The 14,917-nt window shown below is 35.7% G+C and overlaps 1 protein-coding gene across 1 annotated transcript in view; it reads left to right on the top strand.

Moving 5' to 3' along the window:
* LOC109540420 (protein AAR2 homolog) overlaps positions 1–8,253 on the top strand; it is an 11,317-nt gene extending 3,064 nt beyond the window's left edge. Inside the window, exons 2-3 of the mRNA XM_019908781.2 lie at positions 3,394–3,718; positions 7,807–8,253. Coding sequence (XP_019764340.1) covers positions 3,394–3,718; positions 7,807–8,209 — 728 coding nt within the window. The 3' untranslated portion in view covers positions 8,210–8,253. The remainder of the gene's footprint in view (positions 1–3,393; positions 3,719–7,806) is intronic.
* The last annotated feature ends 6,664 nt before the right edge of the window (positions 8,254–14,917 follow it).

Raw genomic sequence — 14,917 nt, 5'->3', positions numbered from 1 at the left:
TCTGCCTAATTAACATTGCGCAAATACCTGTGGCTTCGTAATTATTTAAAACTCCGGTAACCATGGAATTATACAGACTGACAATAAGATAGACAAGGACAAACGGTAAATTCAACAAGATTTGTTGACGAAATGTCAACCTGTTTTCATAACCTCGAATATGGGTGTTTATAAATAAACCCTACAACACCCAACATTTGAATGGTTAACTCCAAACAAGCTAGTGCCTGTGTAATCTCCTTATTATTGTTATTGTGCTCTCAGTGCCCCTGGAAGGCCCTGATTCGGTTATGTCCAATACTTGTTCCTCTGTGCCTGGACCCCGAACATCTATCGTCCACTATCTTCCTCGAACCACTCTCCTCGCCTTTTGTTGGCGTGAGTTCTTTCAGGTTCTGCTATCTTACTGTAGCATTTCCCCTGAACTAATCGCATATCCGCAAATTCGTGAAAGGAAATTCAAAGTAAGTCACAGTTTGACAAAGGCTATCCACCTGTAACTATCTGTTAATGACAAAAAACATCATTGCCGCTGTGCCTTTTCATTAAAAAATTGTAGAAGAGAACTTTATTGATATCAAAAATTTTCGTAATTTGAAGCAAAGATGGAAATACTCACGTACTCCCCAAGAGAATACTCCCCAGGAGAATTTCTCGTACTCCCCAAGGGAGCCTCTCTCACCCCTTTAAAGGAATGACGCCAATTTTGAATCCCTGTATATAAGTTGAAACTTTTTATGAGCTCTAGAGTTATTGACGAAGTACCGACCGAGAACTACAAGATCCATTCCGCGATGTACGCCAACGTTTTGGGCTTACCAAGAATTTCTGTCAGAGAAATCAAAGGTGCGTTAAATGCACAGAACAACATCCCACAAGCGAATGTGGCATCACATACGCACAAGCATTTCAACAAAATTTAACGAATTATCAGCAAAATTCTAATGATATGGAAGAGTGAAGTCAATGATGAAAACTCTGATAAATCATATGGGGACGATAATAAACCTCATTACAACTCTTGTTAACAAAATACCATAATGGCACAGTTGTTAAAATTAGCAATGTGGAATGCCAACGGCTTTAACAAACATGTACAAGGGCTTAAAACATTCATCTCCAACACCAGTGTAGACGTCATGTTAGTATCCGAGACCGACTTCACCAATAAAAGCCACCTGACGATAGCATGATTTCACATCTACCACACTGATCACCCGGACGGCACTGCACACGGAGGTACAGCGATAATCATTAGAAGCAGCTTAAAACATCACAAACTGGAAACAGTTGCACTGGAAGATCGTGCAGGAAACTTCAACATCTCAGCAGCCTACTGTACCTTTACATGCTACGGTACCCTAAATTCAATAATAAGTAAGAACACTATGAGGATTTTTTCAAAACGCTCGGGAATAAAGTCATTGCAGTCGGAGATTACAATGCCAAGCCTACACAGTGGGGATCTAGATTGCTAATAGCTAAAAAAAGAAGAGAGCTGTTGGCTACGACTGTTGACTTCTAATAACTTGGACATTGCAATACAGAATGCGGCCTGGCATGCAACACCAAAACAGACCAGACCAGTCACGATCAATACAAGAACTATACACCTGCAGTAGTAAAAGAATAAATAGCGGAGAATCGAAAACTGAGAAAGAAGTGGCAGGAATCTAGAACTGAATCTGATAAAAATAAGTTTAATAATGCGGCCAAAAAGCTAAAGAAACTGTTAATGCATCTTAAGAATCGATCAATCCAGGAGCACCTGGAAGGTCTGTCTGCAACTAAATCCACAGAATACTCGCTCTGGCGAGCAACGAGAAGATGGAAAAGACCACAACAGCCTCCAATCAACCTCCAATTAAAGATGAAAATAACAAATGGGCCAGAGGCGACCTCGGAAAGGCGCATGCTTTTGCAACGCATCTCTCAAAAGTTTTTGAACCGTATGAAATGGAATCAACTCAAAAAGAAACTGCAGAATTAGAAAGATGTCTGGCAGAGCCTTTTCAAATGGATTTTACCATACAGCACATCACATATGCAGAGGTAAAAACAGTGATTATGGAAGAGGTAGACTCCAAAAAGGCTCCAGGATATGATCTTATTACTGGGCGAGTCCTGCAGATGTTAACCAAGAAGGGTTTTGTGGCAGTATTGCAGATCTTCAATGCAGTGTTGAGATGTAGTTATTATCCATATTAATGGAAAGTGGCTCAAATTATCATGATACCGGAACCCGGAGAAAAGCCTCAAGAGCAGCAATCTTACAGACCAATAAGCCTCCTGCCTGTGTTCTCGAAGGTACTAGAAAAACTAATACTGAAAAGACTTCAACCGATTCTACACGAAAAAAAACTAATACCACCGCATCAGTTTGGATTTCGACATACTGGTCTACTTTGCAAGCTGAAGAAAACTCTACCATACCACTTTTATTTAATGTAAATCGTATTTTTCGGAGAAACATTTCTTGGTAAAACATCAATCTGAATACAAGAATATGTTATAAAGTCGGGAGTTCCACAAGGCAGTGTGCTTGGACCGATACTGTATCTGATTTTCACCGTTGATCTGCCAACTACGAAGTTACCGAAAGTAGCTACATTTGCAGATGATACTGCGATATTAGCCTACCACAACAACTCAGCAGCAGCTTCAATACATCTCCAAGTTAATTCTCAACCAGATACAAATGTGGCTAAGGAAGTGGAGAATGAAAGCCAATGAAAGCAAGTCGGTCCATGTAACATTTACGATGAGAAGAGAGGTCTGGGATTCTCTGATTGGACAAACGCTTAACATGACAAAGGCATATATTTGCAAAAAGGAAACAGCTAGGACTCAAAATGCGACAATTGTATTGGTTGGTCGGGATGAACTTAAATCAGTTAAACATCGAATACAAACTGCTTTTGTACAAATCAATTTTGAAGCTTATATGGTGCTACGGAATACAGGCTGTGGGGTACAGCTAGCAACTCGAATCTGGAGATCCTGCAACGATTTCAAAACAAAGTTATGCGCATAGTAACCATGGTGCGTCCCAAATGCAGTGAAAGAGAGGGACGAACAAATACAAGAACAAAGTTAAAGAACCTCTAACCAGTTAGTTCGCGATCTTTACAAGACGACTGGTGAAGTGCGTCGATTAAAACGTTTTAAACCAACGGATCTAGTAGATAGGTTTAGTTTAGTAAAAAAGAAAGTTTCATTATGACCATCCATACCAGAGGAGCCGGATAATGCATACCGAGAGTGCTCTTATGATCATGTGCTTACGGGACACCCTGTCTATGTACTTCTCATTTAAATTATTTTGTTAAACTTGTTCTTAAAGTAAATACAACTAAATCTGGAGTTTAAACTATAATTTACATTTATTTTCAGAGGAATTGGTTAAGGGGCTGATCCCTATGTGTGGGGAAGTTAGATCAGCACTGGAACTAGAGCCATGTACAGATGCCAACAGACCAAGAGGCAGAAAAATTTCCGAGCTCCCCAGTTCCCCTGACCTCCAGTCGACAAAGAAATTGAGATCTTCACTCACAGAAGATGATTTTCTGCCTCGTTTAGAGGCGCGTGAAGGTACAGCTTTACGGTTGACTGTGTTTCCAACTCAATATTTCCCAATTGGTTCAACTCCATCAGAAATTACATATCATTCTCTGGATTCATCCTATTTGTTGGAGCAAGTCATTAACAGCTACAAAGAGTTAGTATAGTATTTTTTGCTAAAAAATTATTTTTAATTTTTAGATTGTTGCCTACTTATCCGGTGCTGTCCGTCGCCTCAAGGTGATGGATAGTTAATCTATGCACGATAAATTTTGGCCGGTTGACTAGTTTCGAGTTTGTGCCGGAAAAAAATCGATTAACAGCAAGCTTTTCCTGTAAATTTTTGGTAATTATCTATGAAATTCTGGGCTTTTCTCCCCTCATGACCCAAACCCCTGGTACGCACTCCAAAATAATCTGAACTATTGCCAATTGTCCACAAAAGTAGCGAAACATTCTGTGTTCATAAGAAAAAATTAATTCGATTTGACTCATATTGACATATCGATGGTCCAGTTTCTTACAGCAACAAGTCCAAATTTGGCAATTTTTAGTTTAATATGTCAATATGTCCAAAATTAAGTAGTTAATCTTTTGCATACGTCAACAACTCTCAACTTTAAACGAGATATTTCCTTTTTGCGTTAAGCCGAATTTATAATTATTCTAGTTTAGCAAAGCAACATTTAGACTCTTTAATTTAAATGTATTGGATAATTATGTCAGTTCCATAGACCAATATTTTGAGTTATTGCCTTATGGTACTAAACAAATCGCAAAATATCTTATGTTATTCGCAGCAAATGAGATTAATTGCTTGTCATTATTTTTTGAGAAAATCGTCGGTTTGGTGTTTGTGCTTTTCGGTTACCAAAAATAGTTATTTAATTGCAAAATGGATTAATTTATTTGCATACAACGTTGTGGCGAAACAAGAGCCCAATATATGTTGCGTTTGGCAAGAAAAGAGGCAGTTTTTTACGAAGTAGGCAACGGAGCCCTTAGTTTAAATTAATGGTTTTTCAAATAAATTATGAAATAACGAAACTCCATTTGAAGGAAAAATCAGCCCAAATCGATGTAGATAAAAAAATTATTAGTGACAATACTGTCATAAATGAATATGCAAAAGATGGAACCTATACTAGATATAATAAAAAGAAATGTGGAGCCAGAATATACAACGTACTTAGAGGGTAGATACAGAAAACAATATAGAGGAAAACATTATGGTTAAAAAGAATTTCGTCAATTACAATAACGATTTGACATTTTAACAGATGCCACCAACCAAAGTTGACGACTGAGCTACCCTGTACGTTGACAACAGCTACAGCAGATAATAGTGATTCCGATTAGAAGTGTGTAGTTTAGGTTAGATAGTTTGCAGGGTGAATGTGAACAGACTAGTCTATTTACCGAGTACAATTATTCAAGTTAAAAGTTTTCTATAACAAAAAAAGTATACTTATAAAATACTGATAAAAAGCGGGCACCTCAACATAGGAAACGATGTCGACAAGTCGCTTAATTACTAGCTTCATACGGTAACAAGTCACAAAATCATTACTGATGTCTTTAAAATTATTAAAACAAGTACTTTTTGTGACTTATTATTGTTATGAGACGGTCTACTAAAAAAAAAACCTGTAATGTTTAACATTGAATTTCTCAAAACAATGATTTTTGACTTGTTGCTGTACGGAACTGAACCATCGATATTATTTACTATACCAGCCATTGCCAGAAATATGTTTGAATTTATGAAACTGAATTAAGAACGTTTAAGTCTCATTTTTTAAATTTTTTGATTGCTTTAATAGCAAACGAATGGCAGTTGTCAATATGTAGTCAAAATGTCGGTGAATCCTCGTTCTGGTAGAGATGGCGGAGTAATATTATTGAAAAGAAAAAAGGAGCAGTTTACTATTCACCTGACAAAAAAAGTACCGAAACCAGAGCAAATACCTACCAGAATGTCCCTAAGAAATAATCAAGGAAAAACAAATAATAGATTTGACAAACGGTCGAATTTCTTCGGCCGACGCGCCGTGGTGGATGCCTTTGTTATTTTATGGAAATGGGGTGAATTTCAGGGGATGAAAAGTGATGGAAAACTGCATTTTCTCGAAAAATCTACAGGAAGAAGTTGTTTGAAATGTGATTGTCTATAAGCTGAACAAATTGTTAATCGCAAGTGCGAGGGTCCTGGGGCGCCGGATTTCCTAGACAATTACCGATTTCTTTATCGGCAGATCATTGCCTGGTTGGTGTGTGGGTTATTTAACAACGGTGGTTAATTAACGTTCGGTGGCAAATCGGGAAGTAAGCAATAAGCTTTAAGCTGAAGGTGTGCGGGGGGCTACCGGTAATTCCAAATATCCTATGGAAGTTTAGATCTAGGAAGAATCCCCGTTCTCTATGTACTTTTACACTTACGTTCCTTTCGCGACGACGCACCAATCGCGTGTTCAAAGGTGGTGAACGTCTAATCAGCAACTCCTTTCCCACGTGCCTGCCATGTGAGAAGATAAAGAAAAGAAAAAAAAGAATCTGAGTGAAAAATGGAGGAAAGATTGTAATAAATATGGGCATATAAAAATTATCTTCGTATGGACTGTGAAATATTCAAAACTTTGTTGGATTTAGTCTCACAATTCATTTTGTTCAATTATTCTAAAATAGTAGATTATTGTTATTCAACATAAATAAATGGAAATCTTATCATTTTAGGTATGTCAAACTCAATAATTAGTAAAATAAATTACTCAAATAGTAGGTGTAAAATGTGAAGGACACAAAACAAAAAAAAACAATTAAAAAATATATAAGTTTGAATATTTAAGTCTCATTTACAAACCGTTTAATAACTACAAATTATTTTTTTACTGTACCTCTGCATACATACAAATACAATACAGCTGCGTTTATAATAATTTATTTATAATTCGTATTGTGTTTATTTTCTTGCCTTAAATTGCACGAAAAAATCACGCGCAAAAAGTACTATATGCAAAAGCTTGTGCAAAAGTTTGAAATTCGTTACCGCAACGCAAATCCTGCCGATGTTAACGTGCAACTTTTCACTTCCGTACGCCAGAATTTTTCTTTAGTCTGGAACGGGGCGCTTCTATCGCACACGATAGAACGTTAGTGTAAAGGTACCTTATGAGAGTGCTGTCTGTTTTTTTCGAATATTTCAGTGAGATTAATTGGTTAGGGTACCCATTTCTAACTTCAGATGAAAACCCAGCCTACTACGACTGCGAATAGGAGCAATTCGCTATATTTTGCTTTGCGTTAGAGATATCGAAAAAAGTTGTTCAGAATGTTATTTGAACGGTAAATAGCGAGTTTCAAGTCAAAATTTTGGCATTCTTTTAAATTTGAAACTTGATATTTATCGTTAAAATAACATTCTGAACAACTTTTTCTAGTAACTTTTTCCGATATCTCTAACGCATCGCAAAATATAGCGGATTGCCCCTATTTGCAAAGTCGTAGTAGGCTGGGTTTTTATCTGAAGATAGAATGGGTACTCTAAACAATTAGCTCATAACATTCTACCTCTGTACCGAAACTAAAAACCTTGCTTCTAAAAATGACTAAAATACAGGGGTGTTTCCATCTTAAGTGCGACACACTGTATACCGAGATGATAGTAATATTTCGTTTATAGAAACTATTTGATTATTCCCATTGCAAAGTCATACCTTCCGAGTTATAATATTTATGATATATTTCAGTATTCACCGCAAGTCAAGGCCCAACGGCTCTGACGTCACGAGGACCATTTCGCCATTCTGTGAGAGTGAGTGCGAGTCAGCCTCCTCTAGTTCTATGGCTTCTTACCGACTCGGCCTACTCGTGACGTCAGAGCAGTTGGGCCGTGACTTGCGGTGGTGCCGATCAGGGTGAGGTTCGCCAGACCTCACACTTAATAATATCAATCGAATGAGTAGAAAACATCTCATAAAGTTAAGCATAAAGATTGATTGCTTTTCAGAAAATAATTGACCATTTAAAAGATCTGAGACTTTATTATTTATTAGTAAAAGTTATTTGCTCTTAATGTAGAATCAAATTTTTTTAGCTCTGATTTCCAAATCGTAATTTGTAATAATTCTTCTTTAAGTAATAGCATAGTTTAAGTAATAGCACATCTTCAGCTTGATCTTTACATAAACCTGTTATTACCATCGATTACAGGATTATATTCTAATGATTTTTTCCACCCAATTTTAGGTCCAGTCAGATTTTAGGGGAGCTAGAGTTTTGTTACATATGCTTCTTAGTTGGTCATAGCCTTGAGGCTTTTGAGCAATGGAAGAAAATATTTAGCCTGTTCTGCTCCTGTGAAGATGCTATCAAGAAACACCGTCAACTGTATGACCTGTTTTTATCCGTCATAGAGGTGCAAGTTCAAGAAACACCTGAAGAATTTTTAGCCGATATTGTGGCAAACAATAATTTAGTTTATGTCAAATTGAGAGAATTGTTCAAGTTTGTCAAAAGCTCAGATGTTGATGGAAAATTGAAATGTAAAGCTGACAGGCTAAAGAAGACGTTAACTAATGTTTATCAGTGGGATTTTAGTCATTTGGAGTCTGAGGATGAGGAGGATGCACCCGTCATTGTCGAATTGTAAAGTTGGTTGATGGTTAATATAAATAAACTACTGCTTGGAGCAAATTTCACGCTTTTCATTTGCGGTTTGATAATGTTTGGGGAAAGTAACGGACATATTGCGTACTATTTCTAAAGTACCACCTATGACTGGACGATTTTCATTGGGAGCAAAAGTAAGTCAGTTTACAATTAGTAAAATAATGTTTTTTCGGCTCAATTTGGTGGGAAAATAAAAACTAAACCAATAAAGGAAGGAAACATGTCTGAAGAAAATCTGCAATTGAACGCCTAAAATGGAAACTTAGATTTTTTTCTGACTGAAAGCAAATTAGACAAAATCTTTTCTAAGCAACATTCAATATAATACATCTACATATGTCTGGATGACAAGAAAGTCGACGACGTTCTAAAAACTTAATGCATAAATAACCCTATGTTCATTCCTCGTTGAAGATTTAAGATAATGTGATTTAAAACATTAGGCCACAATGAAGTTACACAAGGAATGGTAAAGTTTTCTGGCGGTATTAGTCACCAAAAAATATTTATTGGTGTATTTAATCAATTTATGACATAAATTGGAAAGTGTTGCAATGAACTACTCTTGTTACTTTTCTTAAAGGGACATTTGCTTGCCGTGGCCTCATAGCGGCAAGTTTTCGAAAGACAAAATGGGATTTTTTTAAAGATATTATATATATAAATAAAGCCAATATCAACATACCTACTTAGTACATATATTGCACAAAAATTGCTTTCAGAAGTAAACAATCAAACATTATTTAAAGAAAGAAGGGAAATAACAAATTCTTAACAATGAATAAGAACAATTAATATAGACAAGTAGCGAAACCAGGATATTGAACTGGGGAGGCTGAGGCCATAAAAAGTTACATCGTTGTATCGACGTATCGTAACCTCCAAGTTCTGGATGGAATTTACGTGTTTTTGAAATATTTAGTTTATAAAGTTACAGAATTATAAAATGTTATTCGTCATTCAGCCCTCTGTGTCCATTGTTGAACGTAGGCCTCACTAATCATTCTCCATTCCAATCAATTTTGTGCTGTTTGTATCCAGTTGCCGCGGATTCTCTTAATATAGTCTGACCACCGCGTAGGCGGTCTTCCGTAGCGGACTTCACTTGTCCGCTCTAGGTCTCCACTCAAGGAGCCTGTTTTCCCATCGAACATCCCGCATCCGTGCAACGTGGCCAGCCCAGTTCCACTTAAGCGTCGCAATAATAGCTGCAACGACATCGCTGACCCCTGTTCTACCGCGCAAATCTTCGTTTCTTATGTGAACCTGCAAGGTCACACCAAGCATGGATCTCTCCATCTTCCTCTGCGTAACTCTAAGTTTGTTTGTTAGCTGTTGATGCTGTTAGTGTTAGTGTTTCTGAGCCATATGTCATTACTGGCAGCACGCACTGATCGAAAACCCTTCTTTTTAGATTGACGGTAATGCCACTCTTGAAAACGTCTTTAAGTCTTCCAAATGCTGCTCATGAGAAAGTGAGCCTTCTCTTTAGGTCGCGTGTCTGGTTATTCCTTGAGATGCTGACCTTATGGCCAAGGTACACATTATCACATCATCCACCATTTGAATTTCAGCTCTGCTAATCTTCAAGTCACAGCTGGGAACATAGTTGGTCATGAATTTTGTATTTGACATTAAGACCGACTTTACCACACACCTCTTGCAGGTCCTGCAACATCAGTCGCATTTCTTCTAGATTGTCCGAGAACAGCACTATATCATCCGCAAAACGTAAGTTGTTCAGGTTCTTGCCATGTATGTTTATACCTCTCTAACTCCAGTCCATTTGCTTGAATCGACTCTCCATGACTGGCCCTTGTTGCATTTTTGTAGATATTGTGGATCAGTTTGATATATCGGTAGTCAACTCTACATTCCACAATGCATTTAGCTCTATGGTATCGAAGGCTTTGTAGAAGTCCACGAATGTCATTACTAAAGCTCTGTTGTATTCGATGTGCGTTGAGTTTGTGCATTCCATTAATGCTGCGAATGTAACTACATTAAACTTGCAATAAAACAAGTACTTAGATAAAAAGAGTAAAAAAACAAGTCACAAAAAAGCTTACATTAAAGCATAAATGCTATGCATCAATCTTTGAAAATAATATTAATACCTATTTAACTATAAAATACCATCCCAGCAGGAATAAAAATAATTAGTACAAATATTTCTCAAATTTATCTTTTTATAGTGCCTAGACTGCTTAGACTTGGACCATTATTTACAGTAAATCGGTTAATATAAAATCATCACGATACACATGTTCTACGATTTATTTGTTTGTTTGAAATGAATTTATTACACTTATTAGTGAGTTGAGTATTTGTTATTTAAAAAGTTATATAGTTTTTCTAATTCTTCAGTTTCAATGTTTGTTAGAATTCCTACAATAAGCCTACTGTTCGTTTCCATAATCTTCTCACTGGTGGTGAATGATATGGCAATGGTATAGTTTTTAAAGTCTGATTAGTTAAAAACCAAAATTAACGTCTTATTGACGGCTGTTATGAACTTAAATTTCACATATACCTACGAATTTCAGAACAGTATCATGTGATATTACGTCAGTGTGTTCTGTGTTGGTTGGGAACTCGTTGGGAAGGACCCAACGGGTTGAACATAGACGTTCATGCATGTAAGTTTGAAATTCGCAAACTTTAGTGATTTAAGAAAAATTCTTGAATTAGTCGTGGATAAAGTTCACTACACACTCGGATGTTATGGGCATTATTCTCCTCCTAATCAGCGATAGTTACTCGCCTACTACCTACTTCAACCGCAAATATCACCCATGGGAATAATGGTTATAATAAGATCCTCGTATCATAATTTATTATTACTCTAGCCATTAGATAACTTTGAATTAATTTGATTTTTCTACAAACTACACTTATATTATATTTGGATTATTCACTGGTCTCTAGAATGTCTGCCCGGGAAATTAGACCATCTATATCTTCAAAGTAGGAATAACCAGATATACAGGGCGATTTACGTAGACCGTATTAGAAGTTTTAAAACTTTTGTTCTGTCATAACGGGTCGTGCCGAAACCATGTAAATTATATTTAGCCCTCTAGATATACGGGGTATACCAACAGTGGCGTAGCAAGCTTGACTCGGGCGCACAATACCTCTTTNTTTCGAAAACCATATAATATTACATCGCTTCTCCGGAAGAACAATGACGTAACTGCAAATTTTGACTTTTTGAGTTAATTATGGCATTATTACAAAAAAATTTAAATTTCTGTAGTGGAACAACGACGTAATGATAGAACGTCGAGTTTTCGCTACAGGGCAGATGCGTCATTGTTCCAATGCCGTATTTTTAACCATGCGTCCAGATGAACAGTGACCTAAGAGTTAGTAGCGTCTGAGCTAGCAAATCTGGTGCATGGATTTTGGTACAACAAGGACGTAAGTGCTGGTGTTGTATATTTTGTTAGTATATACAGATTCATCTTCTGCATGTATTTATACGCAGTGGAAACGTTACAAATAAACTCTGTTACTCACAAATTCCTCATATGTGGCCATACACAGAATGAGGGCGACACCATCCATAGTATTATCGATAAATGTATGAAGAGAGCCAAAAAATCAGGGCACATATACGTGCCTGACCAAATTGAGGACCAAAATAAGGAATTAAAAAAAACTGGAAATCCTTTTGTCGTGAAAGAAATCAGTTATGACGACTTTATAGATTTAAAATCTATAAATAAAATGTGTAATGAAATTGGTTTTAATTCCCAGAAAAATCTAGAAGGTTGTCAGATTAAGATGTCAGATATAAAAGTCGTAAAATTTGTGAAAGAGCGATGTACCTATACTTCTACAAATCCAGCTACAAATAGACTACTTGGGTACAAGTTAGGAGCCGAACCATTGGAACTAGACGCTCTTGGACTAAGTGAAAATAAAATAAAATATTTACAAATTTTGTAAACAACTAACATTATTCCAAAATACTATGAACCGTTTTTTAGTTTTTAGTAGCTTGTTTTGAATTTTGGCTTTTGTAATGTTATTAATAAATATTTCTTATTCAACTTAATTTTTCTGTTGTCATTTGATAAAGTTGACTGTGACTAAAATAAAGTATTCATCTAACAATTTCAATAATTAATCTTGTCACAACTATTATTACTGCTGCCTTTCCTAATCAACAATGACGCAAATGGAACTTTTTGGTCTTTTAAGGCCTACACATCTTCATATGTTTTAAAAATTATAAAATACGTAGCAGCATCTAAAACTAGGATAAATTAGCTATCTCGAAGTCCCCATCGATTATATCCAAATTGTCCCTTAAAGTCTCAGTGTTACTTTCATTCTTATAATTTTCTTAATTTGCGATTTCTGAAAAATCATCAATTTGCACTTGCGTCACTGTTCTTCCGGAGGAGCGATATGTAAAATATACTCGCAAATTAATAAATATATTATGATTCAGAATTAGTTCAAAAGGTACCTATTATTTATTTTACATATGGATACAGTTTTAAAACAATAAAAAGTTAATATTTATTATCTCTAAGGAAATGCATACATTTATAATCATTTATAATCATCATCATAAATATATGATTATAATACATTAATAAAACATGTCTAAATTATCCTTAATTTTGATGAGCAAATTTATCTATAATATCATCAAAGGTGATCATTTACAATTTTTTTCTTTCCATACATACAAATGCTCGGTCTCTAGGCGATCTTTTTCCATCGTTGATCGTAGATACAAATGTTAAAATTTATTTTTATTTGCTGAATGAACGTTCGCAGCCAGCAATTGATACTGAGATAGTCAGGAGTATTTGAAGTATCACTCTCAGGTTCTCAGGTTTGGAAAAACATCTTCCCCATTCAAGATTAAAAAAGTAAGAAATTCTATTGGAGTTTTAGGTTGAATTTCTTTTCGACTGCGGAGTAACATTTTGCAGTTACACATTTCGATAAAGAGTTCTATTCATTTATCAACATTATCCTTGTTTACTAAATTTTCAAAGTTTAGTAGAAATCCAAGTTGAAATCTTGAATGAATAAAGGTCCCTTAATCGTGTAAATCGTGTACATATTGCTTGTTGGAGACGATCAAAAACGCTTTTCATAAGGCGATAAATTTCACTTTCTGCGGAAAGTCCAACCAATTCTCCGGACATTTTGCGGCGTCTTATTACACGTATTGTATGTATCAATATCCCATTTTTCACAAAGAGACTTCGTTTTTTCTGTTGCCTCTTCATAGAACTTGTCTCGAATTTAGGCTAGTTCAGTCGCTAATGATCATGAAACGCTTCTCTAAAATTCATTTTAGCAACTGAGGTAATCTGAGCTGAAGACTATCAATCCTCCTTAAGATTTCATACCAGAAATTAACTAAAGTTATGAATATGAAACTAAAAGTTAGTATATTTTGCAACAGAATTGTAGATTCACTTCTGGTGTCACTTGTAGTGGTATTTTCCTCTGCTAATTTTTCTAGTAGTTCTATATTTTCTAGCTCATCGACGATAACGACGCTTACCGCTTGCATTCTGGCGCTCCATCGTGTTTCAGACTCACTTTTGACAGTTTTTGATAAAACCTTTTTTAATAATTCCCATCGTAACGTTGAACGTGAGAAAAAGAGATATTTCCTTTCAATTATTCCAAACCATGTCACAACGATTATTCTCTGTTGAACGCCAGATGTGTGACCTGCCATCACGACAGCATTATCGTAACATTATGATCTGCAGTTTGTTAATGAAATTTTATCGGAATTTAAGTGCTTAAGTTTCATTTAAGTGTTTTCAATCGAGGCTGCATCTTTATCATGTATTTCAATAAAGCTCGTTTACAGTTTTTCTTCCTTTTCATCTACGAATTAACATTTATTATATTACACTGGCACTAAATTTAAAATATGTTGTTTGTTTTGCGGACCATTTAGCGCCCCTTTTTTTGTAAAGAGCTACTCCAACTTTCAATCGGAAGGCCAATCCAACCAATGCTAAAGAAATTAGGGGTTTGCATTTAAAATAAGAAAGTTAAGTTATCGTTTTCGTACACCCTGTATATCTAGAGGGCTAAATGTATTTTACATGGTTTCGGCACGACTCGTTACTCGTTATTACCGGAAACAAAAAAAGTTGGAAAACTTCTAATGCTCGATCTACGTAAATCACCCTGTATACAATGTTTAAACAAATTAAGCATAATTCAGTAAATCATTGGAATCTAAAAGCAAAAATAAACGGTGGCTTCCTGTTACGAAATCTCAGGTCAATTTTAGTTGGTCAAAAGCTTGGGTTGTGTTCAAACAATGCCAGCTTGTCTATTGTGCATATCGATATCGCACTTTCGCACAATGGCGTTAATAATTCACACGGCGTTAATAATTCCTCTGATTATTTGCTTAGAAAAAATGCTTTTTTAATGATCTTTTAAAATCAGCACCATTTTTATTGGATTTTAGGCTCATTTTTGCACTTTTCTATTTTAAACCTAATTGTCCGTTTTTTTTATAGCATTGCAAATATTGGAAATTATTCCCTGAATCTTTAGAGTTTTAATTCTGCCGTAATTTCACTTTCAATTTGAGTACTTTCATTTATACCCGCTAAACATGAAACATGACTGAAACGTTTCAAATGTGCACTTATATTGCACAAATGTAACATATCATGGAAAC

This window comes from Dendroctonus ponderosae, unplaced genomic scaffold (genome assembly GCF_020466585.1).
Source record: "Dendroctonus ponderosae isolate FM_Combo_2020 unplaced genomic scaffold, Dpon_F_20191213v2 Dpon_F_20191213_1, whole genome shotgun sequence".
Classification (NCBI taxonomy): domain Eukaryota; kingdom Metazoa; phylum Arthropoda; class Insecta; order Coleoptera; family Curculionidae; genus Dendroctonus; species Dendroctonus ponderosae.
Note: the sequence above shows the minus strand (reverse complement) of the source record. Positions and strands in the feature narration are given on the sequence as shown.